A 19,864-nucleotide genomic window follows, 5' to 3' on the forward strand; every position below is an offset into this window, starting at 1 on the left:
GTCTGTGTTTAATTGAAACAGCTCACATCTGCCTATGAACTCCACTGACAACCTGGGGCAGATAACAGGAGGCCACATGCTGTATTACCCTGCTCCTCAAATGTGGTCCACAGACCAGCAGCATCCGCATTTCCTGAGATATGCAGAAACTTGGGCCTCAACTCTGTCTTAATTAATCAGAAGCTTCGCTTTAACAGAATCTTCAAGGGATTTGTATGAACAGAGCATTTGAAAAGTCAAAATTTGTAGTGTTCTATGACACTAACAAAGTGGTCTGCAAACCAAAAATGGTTGAGAACTACTGAAACAGATCGTTGATATACTTTGCTCCACCCATATAGACTTGGCTTCATTGAGTAAAGTTTAAGAAACGTGATATATTGAAATTGGTAACACCGCTGTGTGGAAGAAACAAATTCTTCTCATGTTTCAAAGAATGTAATTTTCCATTTATTCCACATAAACAAAATATATTTTTGCTTTGTTCATAATGAAAACGCATAGGTGTATTTGCATTCCTTTAACTCTCTCCTGATGCTTACAAATTGCCCCCCTAAAGAGTAAGAGGGTGAGTCCATGTGCCAGAGCCCAGTAGCCCAGAGCAGGCTCCTGTACAATACACACATTTGGCTTCTGACATGGTCGTGACTGCCCAGACACCAACTGGATTTTTGGTAATGTAATCACATATAACTTCATTTCCTTTCTGTGTTTTGGAAGGGAATAGGAAATGTAATCAGAATTCACAAAGAGTTGTATTTCACCAAAAACCTTTTGGCATTATAGTCATTTCAGGACCAGGGTCAGATTACAGTGATCTGATGGAAACTCAAAACTTAACCCTCCTATACCCGTGTACGTTTGTATTAATAGTTAAGAAATTGACCTATGAAAAAAAATCTTTGTTTCATTTGTTGATAGTCATTAATGACACTCAAGCATCTCACTGTCACTAGTAAAGTTCAAGATGATCAAAGAGAATGAAACGTTCATGTTTGTTCAGTTCACCAGAGTATTATTTAATACATATAATTCCAATTGTAGAAGCGAATTGTAGAATGTGGACAATCACAAAAATAGGTTGGTAAATCGAAAATGAAAGGAGAATTAGACATATCTGTAGTGTTGTCTCTATTCTCTTGTTAGCTAATATTCATCTTCAGAGTACAAGGCTATATTTTAATAATGTGTATTCCTGCCTGGAACATACTCTGCCTATACATCTTTTCGTGGTATCAGCTTCAGGGCTACAAACCCCACTCCTGGACCCTGTGAAATGCCATAACTTTACCCAGACTCTTCAGAGTAGGGTTTTGCTCACAATAGTTCAAAAAGAGAGTAAGCAAGAGAAATAGGTGAGGTGGGAGAGGTGGGGCTCACAGGCCAAACCTAGAACGAGTAGCAGTTTTCTTCTGTTAATATCCAGGAGCCTATTGGGTTTCGGACCCAGGAAAAAGAATGGTACGGAAGTACCAGAAGACAAAGAGGTGTAAGCAGACAAAAAGAAAGCAAGGTGAGCAGGATACGATGAAAAGATCAAAGAGTTTTTTCAAAAAATAGTTTTAGTGACATTATTCCTTCCAGTAAAATAGTCTCCAGAAAGAGAAACGACAAGCCTACATAATGAAAATACAGCATAGTTTTGGTTTGTTTTATCACAAAAGTGTGAGACTATTAGGTATACTTTGGGATGCAGGTGGACTTACAAGTTCTAGAGGCCAAGGGTTTTGTCTATTCCACTAAGAGTTCATTTCATGGAACCATGTGCAAACCAGCACCCAGTGAATTGAGATGAGGAGAAGTTTAGCCTTGCTCCCCACCCCCCATTTAAACATTAGAAGAAATTTATTTTCAGACACAAAGCCCTTTCTACACAGTGTTCACAAGAAGCAAGAGTTCGAATCTGAGCATTGTCCTCGGAATTATATATGAAAAAAATGTGGATACTTTATACAAGAACTCATGCGTGAAAGATCCTTACATCAAGTTATCTGCCAGCACTACGATAAATCACATACGTGACAGTCATATCCGATAGACAAACATCTAAAGGAGAACATAGATGCTGTGGAATGAGAAGGAAAATATACATTTTTTAGCCTTGTGTTATGAAATGACAGTTAACTTTGGAAAGTAGGTTAAACTCTTTGGAGAAGCTAACGGGATGACGGCTATGGGAAGGCACGTTGTGAAAGGGACAAAGTGTTTCCCCCTTTACAGGATAGATGGGGTCTGTGATGAATTATAAAAAGGCATATCAAGAAGCAGTAGCGTATGGGAACATTGCAAGAACAAAATCAGAATGTGGAACTGATTAAACACCCAGACTTATAAAAGCCATAGCCACCGGTGTTTATTAAGCAGTTTACCTGCATCATCCCACTTCATTCTCGCAACAACCTCAGGCTATAGGAGCTGAGATATTCCCTCTTCCTTAGTGACGAGGAAACAAAAAGCTCAGAGAGGTTAACTGACCTTCTCATGGTCATATGGCTTCTAATGGAATCATGTTCAATGTGAGTCTGGGATAAGAACACTGGTCTTTATGGCTCCAAAGTCTGCCCATTTTTCTACCACACTATCTGGCCTCCCTCAGAGCACCCTAGCAGAGAATGGGCACTCAACAGAATGCACTAATGCCACAGAAAGGGGTTTGACAAAAACACATGCTCCTCTAGACGTAGGCTTGTGAAACCTGACAAAAAGAAAGACGAGTTATAATGCTGAAGCACAGAAATAAATACATTGAAGAAGAAAAGACAACAATATTTCTTATAGTGTGGGCCAGCCATCCTTTTCTGGTGTTTCCCTATGCATTTAGCTGTCTGATCCTTCATTACCTGTGAGGTGGGACTTGTCTCCACTTCCCTGATGGGGAAACTGTGGGTGAGAAAAGGGTATCTTATTCCCATTGTAAAGACAAGAGGGATGAGCATTCCAGATGGAGGAACTTCATGTGTGAAACCTTGTAGTGGGGTGGGGGTTGGCGGCTAAGGGGTGTGGGGAAGCTGGCACATCACAAAACAGAAGGAAGGTCAGTGTGGCTGAAGCAGAAGAGTGAGGTGGAGAGAAGTGAAAAACGAGCCTAGTGAGGCAGGTGGGGTCCAGACCCCTTGGAAGCCATTTGGGACGTGCCAAGGATTTTAGTCTTTATTGTAAAAGCAATGGGAATCCACTGGGGAATTTTAGGCAGGAAAGGGCATGATCAAATCTGGGTTACTGAAATTGTCTAGGAGAGACTAGAGAACTTGGTCAGGATGGGGACAGTGGAAATGTAGAAAGGCAGATAGAGTTGACAAATATTTAGATGAAATTACCAGTATTTGGTAATGAATTAGCTATAAAGAATGAAGGAAGAAGAGGTACGGAGGGTGAATCCTAAGTGTCTGGTTTATATAACCGTGTACTTAATGAAGCCCATCGCTGAGATTAGAAACACTGGTAGAGGGTGACATTTGGGGAGGCTGGCAGGGTGTGGTAATACATTTGGTCTTGAACACGTGTTTGAGGAGGAACGACTAAGTAAAGCTGTCACATAGCTTGAAACCCAGATTTGGATCTAAAGAAAAGTGGAATTTAGGATAGGTCCTCCTCCCATACATTTCCCCTCACCTAACACTTCATTGTAATCACTTGATTATCTGACTACTCAGTAGAAAACATGCTCCATAAAGGTTGGGATCACGTCTTCTGGTTTACTGCTAGATCTCCAGCGCCAGGTATAGTAGCGAGGCAAAGAGAGCACTCAAGAAATACTTGTTGAACTGAAGCCTTCCGTGCTAAGTGATGTTCTACACTGCTGCTCAGGATCAGCTAGTCTCCCCCAGATTGACTGAAGCCTACATTCACGAGCTCCAAACGCTCGTCTCTGGATCCTGGCTTTTCCCACCTGCCCTTCCTGAGCTGACAGTTGTACCCTAGTGGTTCCTTCAGGGAGTTTGCAGTTGATCTATCTACAAGAATTAGCTTTTCCATTGTCTTAGCTGAGGACTTTCCCCTTCAAGAGTAGGGTTCAGGGAAGAACCATAATATTAAGTCTTAGAGCGCTGACGAGGTTTGGATAAACAGGAGGTAGAGGAAGCTCATGAACAGGAGGCCCAGAAGCACTGTGGGAAGGACTTGACTGGGACAAAGCACTGAGAGGAAAGTTTGGCTAGATAAGGTGGATGGAGAGCTCTGAATATCAGAATGGAAGTTTGGGTTTGAAAGGAATGGTAATGTGGAAGAACTGTGGATTCCTAACAGGGCAATGACCTAGAGCACAATTTTAGGGAGATTAATCTGGCAGCAGACTACAGGATTAATTGAAGAGATAAGAGATCAAAGGCAGAAGGACCGGCTCAGAGGCTGTTGTAGTAATGCAGGTGTGAAGAGATAAGAGACTGAACTAGACAGTGGAAATGGAGAGTCTCGGAGATGAAGATAAATGGAAAGAACTTGGTGAATGATTGGCTGGAAGGCAATGGAAGATTCAAAACTGACCCCCAGATTTCAACCACTGGTGGTACCTGGGAGACTAATGGTGCCTCTAACAAAAAGAAGGGCTTTGTTTTCTATGGGAAAAATGAAACTGAAGAAGTTAGTGCTCATGTTACTTTGGCTGTAGATCATCTTCCAGTTATAAAATTCACAGCAGTGATGCCCTCTGAGAAACTGAGCAACTTACTATAAATTGACTTTAAATGTATTTCTCACTGGAATTTTGCACTCCCCATTGATACCAGAGAGACAGAGGTTTGGTTCTGTTGACACTTCATCTGGCTACTAGTCAAGCCAGTTGACTGGTCTCAAAATTACTGCACTTCAGTGAATCTGCAGACTTTATCTCTGGAGAGATAAAGCTGGAGAAATGGAAAAATCTTTTTCACCTTTTCAGAAGTAAGTCTAAGGCAATAATTTTTCTTCCTGGTTCACATTAAGTTTACCAACAAATAAGATGGATAATACCAGAAAAACAAAAGCAGAAATTCCCATATGAGCAATCATGATGTTTGTATATATTCATATGCTTAATATCTTCCTAGGATATGGGAGGGAAATTTTATTAAAATTTCACATTGTGACCACTCCATAAGTATTAAAGAAACACAATACTAACAACAAAAGTGACTCATATTATTATGAAGAATCCATATAAATCAATATGAATTGAATCTAAAAAAGTTCATATAGATAAAATTCTATCCTGATCATACTATCGTAATGATCTCCTAATAAATTCAACTCCAATGATCCATTGGTTCCAAAGCAATAAAATTTCCAAGCAGTAAAATTTCACCAAAACAAAGACTTAAGGTACCTTATTAAATTATATTATACACAAGCTTGGAACTACATAATTTCATGTCATAGCAATAATAAGAGAATAATTTAAAATATTTTAATTTCTTAAGGTTTTATAAATGAACAAAATCACTGTGGTCTTTGACTATTCATGAATTTTTCAAAATGGCCTCACAAAATATACAAATGTATGTACAAGAAAGTTGGTCACTTTAAAATTTATGGAAAAAAATGCTCATCCAAATATAAAATAGCAATGTCAGTCATGAAAATGTAGTGCTTCATCATTCTGCTTATTGAAAGAACGCTCATAAGTTATTATAACTATGGCTGCAACATTCTTTACACCTTTGGCTTTTTCATTTCTCAAGTCAATAATTGACATTATTAGTCATCTCAGATATGGAATTAGCCAAGATCAATGGCTTGTCTTTTGACTAATGCTTTCTTTCTTGTGGTTAATGGCTCATCAAAGACATTCTCAAACAAAGATATAAGTTTGTGTGATACATTGGCAAGGTATCATACAAATGATATACGTAACGGGCCGTTTTCTGGAACAACAATAGCAAGAATGATTTCATAGATTCTCTAATCCCTATAATAATGCCATTTAGAAATCAAAACTTCCTTTCAGGGATGTGGAGCAGATTTTTTTTAAAATGTTTCTTTTAAAAAATAAAATTTGTACAATGAACCTTTTATACATGAAAACATTATGGAAAAAATCTTCAGACAAAAGGTAAGAAAATGAGCATTTTTTGACCATTGTCTGACATAAAAAATCGATTTTTTTTTTTTTTGCCTCTTACCTTCTAGCTCTTCATCACATAGAATACATTGATATTACAGAACTGTATTCACAGTGAACATGCAGTTCCGTTTTGTTTTTAGTTTACACAATACTGGGTAACATTCATCCCTGCTCTTACAGCCTCTACCCACCCAGGTGCCCAGGATGGAACACTGAGTCACATTAGCTTCCTTGCCTCCCTCTCCAGCCTTTAGAAAGAAGATATAGGTATGTTCAATAATGTATCAGGAACAAAACTTTTTGCCCTTTGTGGTATTGAGACACACACACACACACACACACACACACACACACACAAAATGATAATACTGAAGGCTAAAATAAGGGTGACTTCAATTATTTGCAGACACCTCTTAATTACTTCTGTTATGAGGGATGAAAGAAGTAGTCTGCATTTCTTAGAACTGAAATTCACTGGCAAATTAGCATTTATTTTAAGTAACTTTTGACTAAGGAAAATTTGAGTTTACCTCTTTGTTTCTGAATGGTTTTGATGGCTAAAAGACAAAAACACAAACTGTTAACCAGCTTCAAGTAAAAATGATTTAAAATTAGGGTGTTTTATAGTTTACAAAGCTCCATTGTACAATTTTCTTTAATAAAGCAACCCTGTAAGATAGAGTGGGGTCATCCCCATTTTACAGATGTGAAAGTTGAGACATTGACTTAGCTTCATTTGTTGCCAGAACACAGCTACTATACTGATTTGAACCCAAGATTTTTCACCCCAAATCTCCGCACTAATTCACAGATTCTGAGGTGCCTACACATACACACACACACACACACACACACACACACACACACACACAAAAGCTTTGTGACTTGTATGAAATAGAAAAAACAAAGAAACACTTAAAAAGTGGAGCTACATAATTTTTGTTGCTCCTGATAATATTATAGAGCCACATTTTTATTTGTGTTTTCATGTTCGGTCTAGTGATGTTTTTCTTATACCCCACTGCTTAAATATTGCATTTTCCAAGCATATGAATAGAAAATGTCCAGCTGCCCAAAAGTACTAGATTGATGTACCCACTGAGTAGGCACAACTTGTACCCTGCCAGCTGCTTTGTCCACCGTCTTAACCTTATTCTGTAAGAACCACCCATATGAGTGGCTGGATAATTGATTCCATACTCCAGTTTAACCTGGAGATCTTCTGTTAAGATTAAATCAGATAATGTCTCTGACTGTGAACATATACCACTCTCTGAATTAGGTTTGGACCACTGAGGCCAGGTGGACATGAACTTCAAACACTGTATTTAGAAGGAGTATCATTTATTGGGAGCTTCTCATAGGAAGAAAGCGTTCAGGCAGAGAAACCTTTTAGTGCTGCACTTAGGATACCTGAGTACTGGGTCTGGGAGTATTAGTACTTGGAGTGTTAGAACTGTGAAGAATTGTCCTGTCTTACTCATTTCATTTCAGATAGCAAATGACTCTTAAGTTTACAGTGTAGAGGCCAGATTACATCCTTTTCTTTGTTTTTTGTGTTTGTTTTTTTTTTTCTGGGGAAAACAAAGTGGTTCATAAAAGACATCTACCCAGAGAAATGGACTTTTTAATTTTGGAAACTGATCCCAAGGTCACTTCAAGATCCAGTAGAAACTTTGGTAGTAACTTAAATATCAAAGAAGACCAGGCTATGATTCAATGCTGAGACAGCCTTTTGTGTAAATGTATCGCAATGTTTGCACTTAACTTCAAGGGTAGTCATTTTCAGGACTCTTACCTAGAAGTTCTTTGGAGTTTCAGTACAGAAGCAACGGGCAATTATTGGACAGGACGTCAACTAAAATGCGAAAGCGCATTAATGACACAGTCTTCATTCTGTAATCAGTACAATCACGAAGGAGAGTTTACATATGCACTTTACTTCTAGTTGAACAAAAACAATCGCCTCCTCATCCCCTGTGAAATTACACCTTATTTGAATGTGGGCTAAGCATGGTGCTGGAGAAAAGGGAAGAGGCAGTGTTGAGTTTTCTTAAGCATTTCCAGCTCCATGTGTTGACAGAACCTCGAGATATTTGGAAACTGTGCTTCGGCTGCCTACAATGATAGTTCTACTGGAAATTTAATTGTGAGTGGGCTCTGACACGAAACTCTTAAAATTTGTTCCAGTGACCTTATCTCTGTTATTATCAGCACGTGGCCCATAGCCTTGATGGCGTCACTTGTTCCCATTCAATCAGTAAAAGTAGGAGCCAGAGGACAAGTGAAGTGACATTTGTGACCAAAAGTGAGGAAGCCACTTTCCATATAAATTATTTCCCTATCTCAGAATTCTTCCTATTTCTAAATTATTTAGATTTGGTGTGCAAGGGATTATTTTGTGATCCTGGTGTGCTTCCTACATCTGTTTAGTCTTAAATGCTTCCAAAAATATTTTTCAAAATCCACTCATGATTTTCTAATCCTTCCGAATACATGGATTGCTTAAAATGCAACTCTTTTTTTTTTTTTTTTTGTTCAATCCTGGCTTTGAAAAATGCAAACAAATGTGTGAGCCTTAAGAACAGATTGGGAAAACATGGGTGAAGCATAGCTGAGTGATGGTGGTTCTATTGATTGTGCACCTTACAGAAAATTTTAAATTGTGTCTGTTCAGCCACTTCAACAAGAAAAGTTAAGGCATTGTCATTTCAGCCACAGTGTGTGTTGGGTTGGGGGGAAATAAATGCATTGCACTCCCTCTGCTGGCTCTGAAGCTACAAGAGCTCATTACCCAGACTTATATTTAGATCTATTTCCCCATTAAAAAACAAAAAAGAGGTGTGTGGAAAGGGGAAGCAAAAACTGGGAATGCTGTTACTTTCATTATTCATTTAAAAGGTCAGGAAAAACAAACATCTGCCCAATGCAAACGGTTAGGATGAGCAAGAAAGCCAGCAGTTTGGCGGTTTTTCGGCACTGTACTAAGAAAAAGGAGGGGGTCCCCTCTCTTCTCTCTGAGGCTATCTCTAACAGTCTTTAAAATTTTCTCAGTCCCTTTCAAATACTGAAATAATCTTTTCCCAGAGCTTAATGAACAAACTAGAAGATTAGTATGTTTAGTATGTTCAAAATAGTCCTGGGAACGCAAAGCCATGTATTTGGCTTGGGGTGGGAGGGAGAGGAGAGGGTATCTTTCTCCTGGTGTCAGGAAGGAAAGATAAAAGATCCTCACACTGAAACTTTATATTGTGTTTCCCCAAAAATAAGACCTAGCTGAACAATCTGCTGTAATGCGTCTTTTGGAGCAAAAATTAATATAAGACCCAGTTTTATTTTACTATAATATAAGACCGGGTCTTTACTAATATAATAAAATATAATGTAATATAATATAATATAATGTAATATAATACTGAGCCTTATATTAATTTTGCTCCAAAAGACGCATTAGAGCTGATTGTCTGGCTAGGTCTTATTTTCGGGGAAACACTGTACCTCAGGGGAGAACACTTCCATGCATGAAAGCATGTTACCCACAAGCCTGGAAGAGAATCACCATGGAATTTTAAAACCTTGGGGACCTAAGAAGCAACAGTTCTACTCTTGGGTGAGAAAGAGAGCCTACCTACCAGGAGAGCAAAATGCTCCAGACATTAGGGCATCAGGAGGGCCTCAGGCCCTGTTTTACTCTTGCTAATCAACACACTGAGAGCTTTCTTGCAAGGCCCATCTTCTGCCCAGGCTTTGTCCCTTTCCCATTCTTGCTTGCTTTCTTCCCCCAGGCGTCTGGATGCCAACCACATCAGCTACGTGCCCCCAAGCTGTTTCAGTGGCCTGCATTCCCTGAGGCACCTGTGGCTGGATGACAACGCTTTGACAGAAATCCCTGTCCAAGCTTTCAGAAGTTTATCAGCACTGCAGGCCATGACCTTGGCCCTCAACAAAATACACCACATACCAGACTATGCCTTTGGAAACCTCTCCAGCTTGGTAGTTCTGTGAGTTCTATTGATTTTTTTTCTCTCTCCCTTTTAAAAGTTTCTAAATTCACTGTAAGACCTTGGCCTTAAAGTCCTAGCCCTTCAAACCTTGAATAGGGTCATTTGAGGGTGGAAACCCCCAGAACACCATCCCAAAATGACTCATAAGTGTTCTAATTGTGTAAAAGAATGAAACAGCATCTATCAAACACCTGCTAAGTGCCAAGCACTGCTGGGCATTCAAAGATAATAAAATATGACTTCTTCCTTAGGGAAACCCATTGTATATTGTACACGTAATCACCACACGGTACAATCAGCACAGACTGAAGTTAGTAAAAATGCCTTATTTCTGATAGTAATTTATAATTTAGGTCAAACTGAAATATGCCCTTCCTATTATTTAATGAGTACTTCTTGAACCCCTACCAAGAAAAGAGAAGAAAAGAAGCAAGAACAAACCTGACTATGAGCTATGCATGTGTATGACTTTTTCCCCCCCATAGGTCTAGGTTTCATTATTTTAATAAATCAAAATAATTCTCAAGTAGTAGTCCAGGAAAGATGGTGGAGTAGGTAAACGCTGTGCTTACCTTCTCTCACAATCACATCAAAATTACAACTAAACTACAAAACAACCATCATTGAGAATCACCTAAAATCTTGCTGAACTGAAGCCCCACAATTTAGGACATGCAGAAGAAGCCACCTCAAGACCAGTAGAAGGGACAGAGCTGCAGAGTGGGCTAGTCCCACACCACGTGTGGCCATGAAAATTGGGGCAGGATATCTCAGCTCTGGAGGTCCCACCTGAAGGAGCAAGGGGTCCCAGCGCCACACCAGGCTCCCCAGCCCAGGGTTCCAGTACCAGCGAGAGAAATCCCCATAATTTCTGGTTGTGAAAACCAGCAGAGATTGTGGCTGAGTGAGACGGAGGGCAGCTGGAGTCCCAGGCATTCCTCTTAAGGGGAATGCACGTGGACTTACCAATGAAATCTGAGCTCCAGCACTGGGGCAGCATCTGGAGAGACGACAGTGACACATAAGGAGGAACAGAGTTGTCTGGCTTCAGGACGAAGGCTGGAGGGTCAGCTTTCTCCTGGATGGAGGAGCAGGCAGAAGTTATTGTTTCTTTGTTGAGCCTTCCCCCTTCGCAGTGTGCAGATGCAGACAGCTGCCATATCTTAGTTTCCAGCAAGCTGGCTGACACCATTCGTTCACCCTGACCTTGTGAGTCTGAGACCCCGCCCCACCCAACTTTCAAGCATACCCATGCCACTTCCAGTGGCTTTTTCATACAAACCACCTGCCTTGACTCATACTGCAGACTTTCCTACAGTCTTTCAAAGGTTTTCAGAATCCAGACAAGTATCATCTGGCTTGCGTATGTCTCATACTTCTGGCTGAGCCGCCCTAAGCCCAGCACTAGCAGCAGCTGGCCTTGATTCACAGCTTGGAAGTTCTCAAGGCACTTCCAAACAAGGCCTGGGTGGCAGCCATCTACAGATTTCTTTGTGGCTTCTGCTGTGTGGCCCCGGATGGGGCATGGGCTGTGCCTGAAATTGACCTGCAGCAGGTCCCCTCCCAGGTGGCCCTGGGGCTGCCTTGCCCAGTGGCCAGCTTCAAAACAAGCTGGGGCATCACCCTGCTGCCTTCAAGGACAACATACACAAGGGACAGATTGGGCAGGTACCAGAGCCCTGCTGAAGGCAGATCCTGTTAGGTAGGATCAGCGCCTGCACCACAACTCCTCCACTGTAGTCATGGCCAGTCCTCACAAGCAATGGGCCCTCCCATTGATGTGCAAACAGCAACCAAAGCTCCACTACAAGAGGAGGCACACACAACCCACACAAGGGACACACCTGGAATGCACAGCTTAGGTGACCAGGAAGCCTGCGCCACTGAGCCCCATAACACACCTACTACATAAAGCCACTCTATTAAGACCTGGAGACATAGTAGACCTACCTAATATATAGAAGTAAACACAGGGGGACAGCCAAAATGGGGAGACAAAGAAACATGTCCCAAATAAAAGAACAGAACAAAGTTCCAGAAAAAGAATTAAACAAAAATGGAGACAAGCAATCTATCAGATGCAGAGTCCCAAACACTGTTTATAAAGATGCTCAATGATCTCAGGGAGAACTTCAACAAAGAGATAGGAAACATAAAAATGGAGATAGAAAACATAAAAAAGAACCAGACAGAAATAAAGAATACAATAACTGAAAAGAAGAATACTTTAGAGGGAATCAACAGATTAGATGAAGCAGAGGACTGAATCAGCAATTTAGAAGATGAGGTAGCAGAAAACACCCAGAACAGCAAAAAGAACAAGCTTCCCAGACAAGAAAAAAGTAAAGGAGTTCATCACCACCAAACCCGTATTACAAGGATTGTTAGAGGAACTTCCTTAAGATGAAAAAAATAAAAAAATATGAATAATAAAATGGCAATACTACATACCTACCAACAATTATTTTCAATATAAATGGATTAAATGCTCCAGTCAAAAGATAGGGGGCCTAAATGGATAAGAAAGCAAGACCCTTACATATATGCTGCTTACAAGAGACTCACTTCAGATCAAAAGACACACACAGACTGAAAGTAAAGGGATGGAAAAAGATATTTCATGAAAATGGAAACAAACAAAAAAAAAGCTGGGGTAATAATACTTATACCAGACAAAATAGACTTTAAAACAAAGAATACAACAAGAGACAAAGAAGGACCTAGTAGTCCCACTTCTGGGTATTTATCCAAAAAAACCCATAATGCTACTTCGAGGGCACGTGCTCATCCATATATTCACTGCAGCATTATTTACAATAGCCAAAATATGAAGCCAACCTGGGTGTCCCTAAATGGATAACTGGATAAAGAAGAGGTGGTACATATATACAATGGAATATTACTCTGCTGTAAAAAAGAATGAAATCCTGCCATTTGCAACAACATGGATGGACCTACAGGGTACTGTGCTGAGTGTAATAAGACAGACAGGAAACACAAATGTTATATGATTTCACATATAAGTGGACTCTGAAGAACAAAATAAACAAACAAACAAAACAAAAACAAACTCATACACACAGATGGTTGCCCAATGGGAGGGGGACTTAGGATGGGTGAAAAAAGGGAAGGGATTAAGTACAAATTGGTTGTTATAAAATAGTCACAGGAATGTAAAGCATAGAGACTATAATCATTAATATAATAATTATGTATAATGCCAGGTGGGTACTAGTCAGGGGGATCACTTCGTAAATTTTATAAATTTCTAACCACTATGCTGTACACCTGAAATTAATATAAAATAATATTGAATGTCAAAAAATAAGACGCAAAAAAGAATTAATTGGTTTATGCAACCCCAAATTTATCATGTCTGCCTTCTATGAGAAGTGATACGAATAAAAATAAAACTATCAATGTGGGTTAATTTAAAAATAAATACATAAATGTTTATTATTTCTCCTGAAAAAAATGATCCTCAAGTAATAGTTTGAAAAATAATCAGTCTTCTTTAAGAGTGTAGCAATATGCCCCATGTGTATAATATAAAAGTCAATCAATGCTGATACAGGAAAATGACAGCAGCTTGCAAGGCTGTAGGATCAAATCGTATAGGAACTTTGAGCAAAGCCTCTTCTGCACTATTTCTCCCTTCACTCCACACCTGCCCACTAGCCCACTGCTGCCTTCAATTATTCCACTTTACCTGATTACATGTCTGTCTCTTGCACTGTACTATATTCTGCTTTGAGAGCTAGCCAGCATCTCTCTTATCTAATTTTTTAGGTTCCCCTTAAGCCCCTTTTCCCATGTGTTGCATGTAGGAGAGTCTCAATAAATGTCACATAGAGCTCACATGAAACCAAAATATATCTATAAGAATAAAAACCTTACTCTGAAAGAATAAGGCATTTTTGGTGATATTAGCAAATTTCTATCCTGAATTTCACACACAAAGATGATGCCACAGAGCCACCAAAAGCTGGGTAGGTGATTTAATTTTTCCTCCACTAGAGGGAATGGATTTACAGAAATCCAGCTATTCTTTCTTACTCTGTCTTATATCCAAAAGCCCTACATCCGAAAGCCATGCTGAAAAAACCCATGCTGGAAAATAGGCTGAAAAACCACACTGAACAACCTGAGTTTGCTTTTATCAATCACGTTGCTCATATTATGATACACTCCGTGATAGTTTAAACCCAAAAGGTAAAAACTTGACTATTAACTTCTATGGTATAGAATCATCTGTGGTAAGAGTGAATGGGGCATATAGCCTTTTGTTTTTAAAAATTGTTAAAGAAAGTATTCCCTGTATAGCATTAGTGCATTCTTTAGTATAGGTTTCTTTGGATTTAAGCAATCAAAATATTGTGCCTAAGTTTCTCTGTGCAGCCTTCCTGACTACGCTGTGACGTTCTCCTGCAGGCATCTCCATAACAATAGAATCCACTCCCTGGGAAAGAAATGCTTTGATGGGCTCCACAGCCTAGAGACTTTGTGAGTTGACCTTTTATTTGTTTCCCTTTTTTCAGTGTTTTCATGAGTATTCTGAAGGAATCAAAATAGCCTGAAAGTCAAACTTGCTGTTTGGTTCAGTTAATTGCTTAGCTTTCAACAAATATTTACAGTGGTTTTATCTTACACACAAGCACACACCTCACAAAGCTAAACAATAAAATTGAGATTTTTATTCTAATTTAACAAGAGTGATAAAGTAGTTAGAGTCATTATAAGCGAAATGAGATGCTTTCCCCTGAGCAGTGAGTGCTTAGGAATGTGTATTCTCCGACAAGGATCAATTCTATATTGTCAGTCAGGCTCACTATTCCTGAGTCTAGTCCTCCCCACTGAAGGAGAGGAGCAAACTAGGCAAATGCCTGAGGCTCTGATCTGAGAAGAACAGGCATCTCCTTAGGAAATAGGAAGGGTTCGTGCTAAAAGCAATTCTGAAGACTAAAAAGTTATGGTGGCTACCATGTATTAAGTATATCTATAGTCAAATATCGCGCTGAGCATTTAGTGTACTTTGTTTTCATTAATCCTGCAAACATCCTATGAGAGCAGCCATTACAGCCCACCTTAGGCTCTAGTGGGGTTAAGTTACTTTACAACATTACCTAGCTAGTCAATAGCATAACTGGGTTTTGCTTCCATCTCTCTTTTGACTATGAAATCTGTGTTTACTGCTATATTCTACTTCCAAGAAAAAGGTCAAAAGTTCCGTTCTGAGTTGTTACCTGTAATAAAAATAGAGCCCAGCCAGCTGAATGTAACCTAGAGTGTCTCCCAGAGCCACCGTGAGAAGGGATCTTTATGGGCCACACCTGGGCTGAGCCTTCTCCCAGGTGAGGTGCTGCTGCTCTCCTTGGCCCCATTGAGTGGGAGAGAGAGAATGAGGGCGGGGTCACAGGCAGTGAGGGTTCCCAGCGTGCTGCGAGAAAAAGGTGGTTCCAGCTGTGCCCACAGCCCAAACCCCCATGTTTCTAATATTCACACAAGACCACTGAATCTACAATGCTGCCTCTGACTAGGACTGCAGAACAGGATGACCAAAGACCACTTGTCCTGTGGCCCTGCAGCCCATTATTCATTTGCACACAGAGCTTAGCCATTTGTATATGGTCAGTTCAGCCTCCAACCAAGTCCAGGTCCACTCATTTCCTGCAGGACCATCTATTATTGGTGATCTTCTTGAGGTTGATCAGCGCTAACAGCTCTTCCAGGGTTACTTAAGTCACTCTGTGTTTCGTCTGAGAAGGGAGGAGTCATCCTCATAAAGGAGGCCAAAGATGAATTTGTCCAGGCAGGACTTTGATGCCAGGACTTTGATTAATGGCATAAGCAAGCGGTTCCCATCAACTGCTAGGAAAAATTAGAACTTCTCCCTTATCTACACAGAGCTGGGCTGGGGATCTCAGCAATGGAAAGCACCTTCCAGTCCTTTTCAACTCAACAGAAACAAAAAAGCAAGATGGGCTTTGATGGGTATTTCCATAAATAGTATTTCTCCCCCCCATTTCTCCCCCTTGTTTGAGGTAAGGACATAGGATTGCATATAAATACCACAGAGTAAAACATTTGAGGACAAATTCATGTGACTCTTGTTGGTCCCCCTCCCCTCATCTCGCCCAGGGCTACAGAGGATCAGTAAATTGGTTACTCCCAACCTCTTCCTTTCCTTCGCTAGAAATCCAAGTAATTTATAAGGGCCCAATCCTTGTTTAATCAAAAGAGAGCATCTGGAGAGATTTACAAACAGGAAGAAAATTGATGTCCGCAAAAGACATGAGTTTCCTGCCTGCAGTATAGCTTAAGGATGGTTTGTGCCAGACAAGTAGGAATCTTGATTCATGTTTAACTCAGTCAAATTATCTCACTCTTAAAATTAAATAGCAATTCTTCTCCTCAGAGGAAGATCTAACCACATCTGATTGCCTGACCAAAAGGTTTCTCTGTGTCATCTGGGAAATCTGCCATTCCCAGAGACCAGGAGGCAATTTCCTTTTCATACGAAGACGTAGATATAAGGTGGAGTAAATCTATAAAGCTCTTGTAAGTAATGGATTGAAAAGCCATTTATGTCATGACAAATAAAGAAATTACTGATTTGTAATTGTTTGGCTCTTCCATCTCTGTGCATGAAAGATTTGGGGTTTGCCTCACAGACCAAGAAAAAGATCAGACTTCTGATCTGAATCATTACTATTATTTGTGACCCTGAGAAAATTCTAGACCTAATGTCCTTCTTGAGAGTACCCTGTGCCACGTAAACCTCTCCGGAAGCAGGTTGTCCTCCTGGAAGTCGCAAGGGCTGTGAGGGATCCAGGCGTGCTACAGGAGTGAGGGACAAAGCAGCTCTCCAAGATGTCCTCTCAGGCGAGACTCTAAAATGCAGGAGAAAAAGAGAGTAAAGGAGGGAACAAGAAAGAGCATGTGAATCAGGAACCCAGAGCAGGACGCATACACGCTGGCAGCTTAGTGAGCTAGGCTCTGGCCAACACCTGGCCAAGTCCCTCCTATTTGGACATTAACACTGCTACATGTCCCCTCTCTTTTAAAAAATGCCCCTGTGCTGTTGAGTCTTGACTCTGAAATTTGTCATGATCAGTCTAATGACCATTTTAATGCAGATACTTGTGGAATGAGGGTGGTCAGCGAACGGAGCAAATCTCTCTCCATAAAGAAAATGAATGAGAATTTTCATCAATGATCCTGGTCCATTGAAATGGCATGTTAACTTTCCTTGTAAACATAGTATATATGAATTTTTACATGAAAAACTGAAAATCCTATTTTCTTATTTTCAGAGACTTGAATTACAATAATCTTGATGAATTCCCCACTGCAATAAGGACACTCTCCAACCTTAAAGAACTGTAAGTATTTAGGACAAATTTAATGGGAGATCTCTATTCTTTGTGGATTTATTTTAAAATATATTTGATTTTTGTACATAATGTAACTTACTAGAAAAAATTTTTTAATTCATATAAATGACAGTTAAGTACACTTCAAATATATTTTCACTGATTCTATCACCAGCAAACATCAGATATCTTTTTTAAAATTTATAATGGGTTTCTCTAATGTATGTATATTAGGAAAAGCGTATTTCTCTAAGCCATACTCCTTTCCTAATCCATATTCCCCCAATATTTATACTTTATGGATTTGTAGAGAACTGTAATAGAATTCAGTTATTTGCTGACATTTTGAAAAACAAACCTTTCTAGGTTGCATAAGTCTATGCAATTTAGAATAAAATGTATGTGCCTAGTGTTATGCTATTAATGCTTTCACATTCTTTAAATGCTTCGTGAATCTTATTTAATTCTTTAAAAAACCCACAATTTTACTAAAGTAAAGCTAACTTTCAGCTAGTAGGTTGCATATATTGTCTTTTATATACTGTAATTTAATTAGCTTTTCTTTGTACCTAAAAATAACCTATGTAAGGAAAAAACAAACAAAGCCTATTCTCCTGGAAGAGAGAAATAAGGCACACAGCTAAAGGAGGTAGACAGCAAGGCTTGCTTATAAGAAAGAATCTTTAGAAGGTTCTGCCTCAGCAAAGCCCACTTGTGGCCTAACTGGGAAGCAAGCCATCATTGTCTGTGGTCAGGAAGACCAAAGAGCATCACCCATCTTATCCAGCCAGTTGCCCACATAGCACCCAAAGATCTTTGCCTCTGCCCCTCTGCCATTCAGACATTAGCATCGACAGATGAGAATCAATTTGTTATTACAGACTCCCTGACCACCTTCCTTCACCTCAGGAAATGTCCTCATAAGGCGATTACTTCAATCTGAATTTCCCTGCAGCTTAAGTCAACCTTCTCTTCTAGCTTCAATTGGGGTCAGGAAGAGTGATCATAATCCTCTCTCAAAAGATGGTTCCATCTGTCTCAAGTTGTTATACAATGGTGCTCTATCAGGTATTAACAGATGGATTTTCTTTTTATAACATGAGATCGTTAAGTTTCCATAAAGCATAATTATTACTTTCAGATTCTTTATTCCTCTTTCAAGATGACAGCTTTTGATTTCTTTTTCTCCTAGAGAGTACGTGAGGGCACATTAGTTTCAAACTGCAATTGAGGAATTTAACTTTTTCCTCCAGTTACTAAATGTGTTGTGTATTACCAGGGGGAGGTTGGGGGGGGCACTATTAAATAATTTCACCCCACACATTATTTTCTATAAATCATTTTATCCTCTCTTTCTAGAGGATTTCATAGCAACAATATCAAGTCAATACCTGAGAAAGCATTTGTTGGCAACCCTTCTCTTATTACAATGTAAGTGGCCATCGTTCTTTTTTATTTTTCCATCCTGAAATATAGTATGTATTGCAATTTTAAATATAATACAATGAATGCTCTACATTTGCCCAAGTTTTGTCGTAGTCATTTTAAGAATCTACATAGAGAAATAGAGAGAGAGATGTTCTGCCAGGTTTTAGCCGAATGCTGAAATTACATAAAAAGTTCTTTCTTCTTAGGATCTACAATATGCATCACATTATGCTTCATATCTTCAGTTGCCTTGTCTCACTTCACAATGATCTTGTGAAATGCTTTTGCTCCTCTCTGTTTTCTAAGGAATAAAACTGATTTTTAAAGCCTCGATGTCAAGTTCACCTAGTCATCAGAACTTGAATCCAAGTATACTAGAAATGTAAATTATTACGTACAAATAGGAGTCCTTTATAGCAACAGATTCCAGCCTAAATTGGTGGAGGGGAATGTGGGGGTGGGGTACTGTTGTATGCTGAGTCTCTATATCCATTGATTGTCAAGTCCAAGCATTGAGTCACATTTATAGAATTACAAGGTGATTGTAATTCTAGAAATGCACAGACATTATAGAAAGGTGGTTGTGAGGATTTATGTACCATTAAAAGCATAAAATAGGTTTACAACTACAAGGTATAATTAATTCTATGCTTCACATTTAGCACAGACATAAGATGGATCACATGTACATATACAGGAAGATGAAAATATGTGAATATTAGGCTGGCTCTCAGTTAAAAGACACCTGGCAGATTTGGGACACAATATTGGCCAGCGGTCATGGGTGAGAAGTCTCAAATGTGGAGGAGGAGAGTAAGGACAACTGTTGAACATGACTCTAAGGGCACTTCTTGGCAGGTATTTGTCCTGCGCCAACTTGATTAAGAGGCTATCTGGAACTGTGTAGCATTTGTCACAAATGAGCTGGAATCCAAATTAGCCCTGACAAGTGGGGGAAAAAATACTATTCATCGTTTCTGAAATGTTCTGACAGTATGTTGGCAAACTAAGGGTATTAAAGT

General features: G+C 39.6%; 1 protein-coding gene across 2 annotated transcripts in view; it reads left to right on the forward strand.

Annotated features, from left to right (window-relative positions):
• Positions 1-19,864, forward strand: part of LGR5 (leucine rich repeat containing G protein-coupled receptor 5) — a 115,177-nt gene that overhangs the window by 76,283 nt on the left and 19,030 nt on the right. The window contains exons 5-8 of one of the 2 annotated variants that reach the window (XM_033118727.1): positions 9,823-10,038; positions 14,473-14,544; positions 17,355-17,423; positions 18,774-18,845. In XM_033118727.1, the coding sequence (XP_032974618.1) occupies positions 9,823-10,038; positions 14,473-14,544; positions 17,355-17,423; positions 18,774-18,845 (429 nt within the window). The remainder of the gene's footprint in view (positions 1-9,822; positions 10,039-14,472; positions 14,545-17,354; positions 17,424-18,773; positions 18,846-19,864) is intronic. The other variant, XM_033118728.1, reaches the window with a different exon arrangement.

Source organism: Rhinolophus ferrumequinum, chromosome 10 (genome assembly GCF_004115265.2).
Source record: "Rhinolophus ferrumequinum isolate MPI-CBG mRhiFer1 chromosome 10, mRhiFer1_v1.p, whole genome shotgun sequence".
Classification (NCBI taxonomy): domain Eukaryota; kingdom Metazoa; phylum Chordata; class Mammalia; order Chiroptera; family Rhinolophidae; genus Rhinolophus; species Rhinolophus ferrumequinum.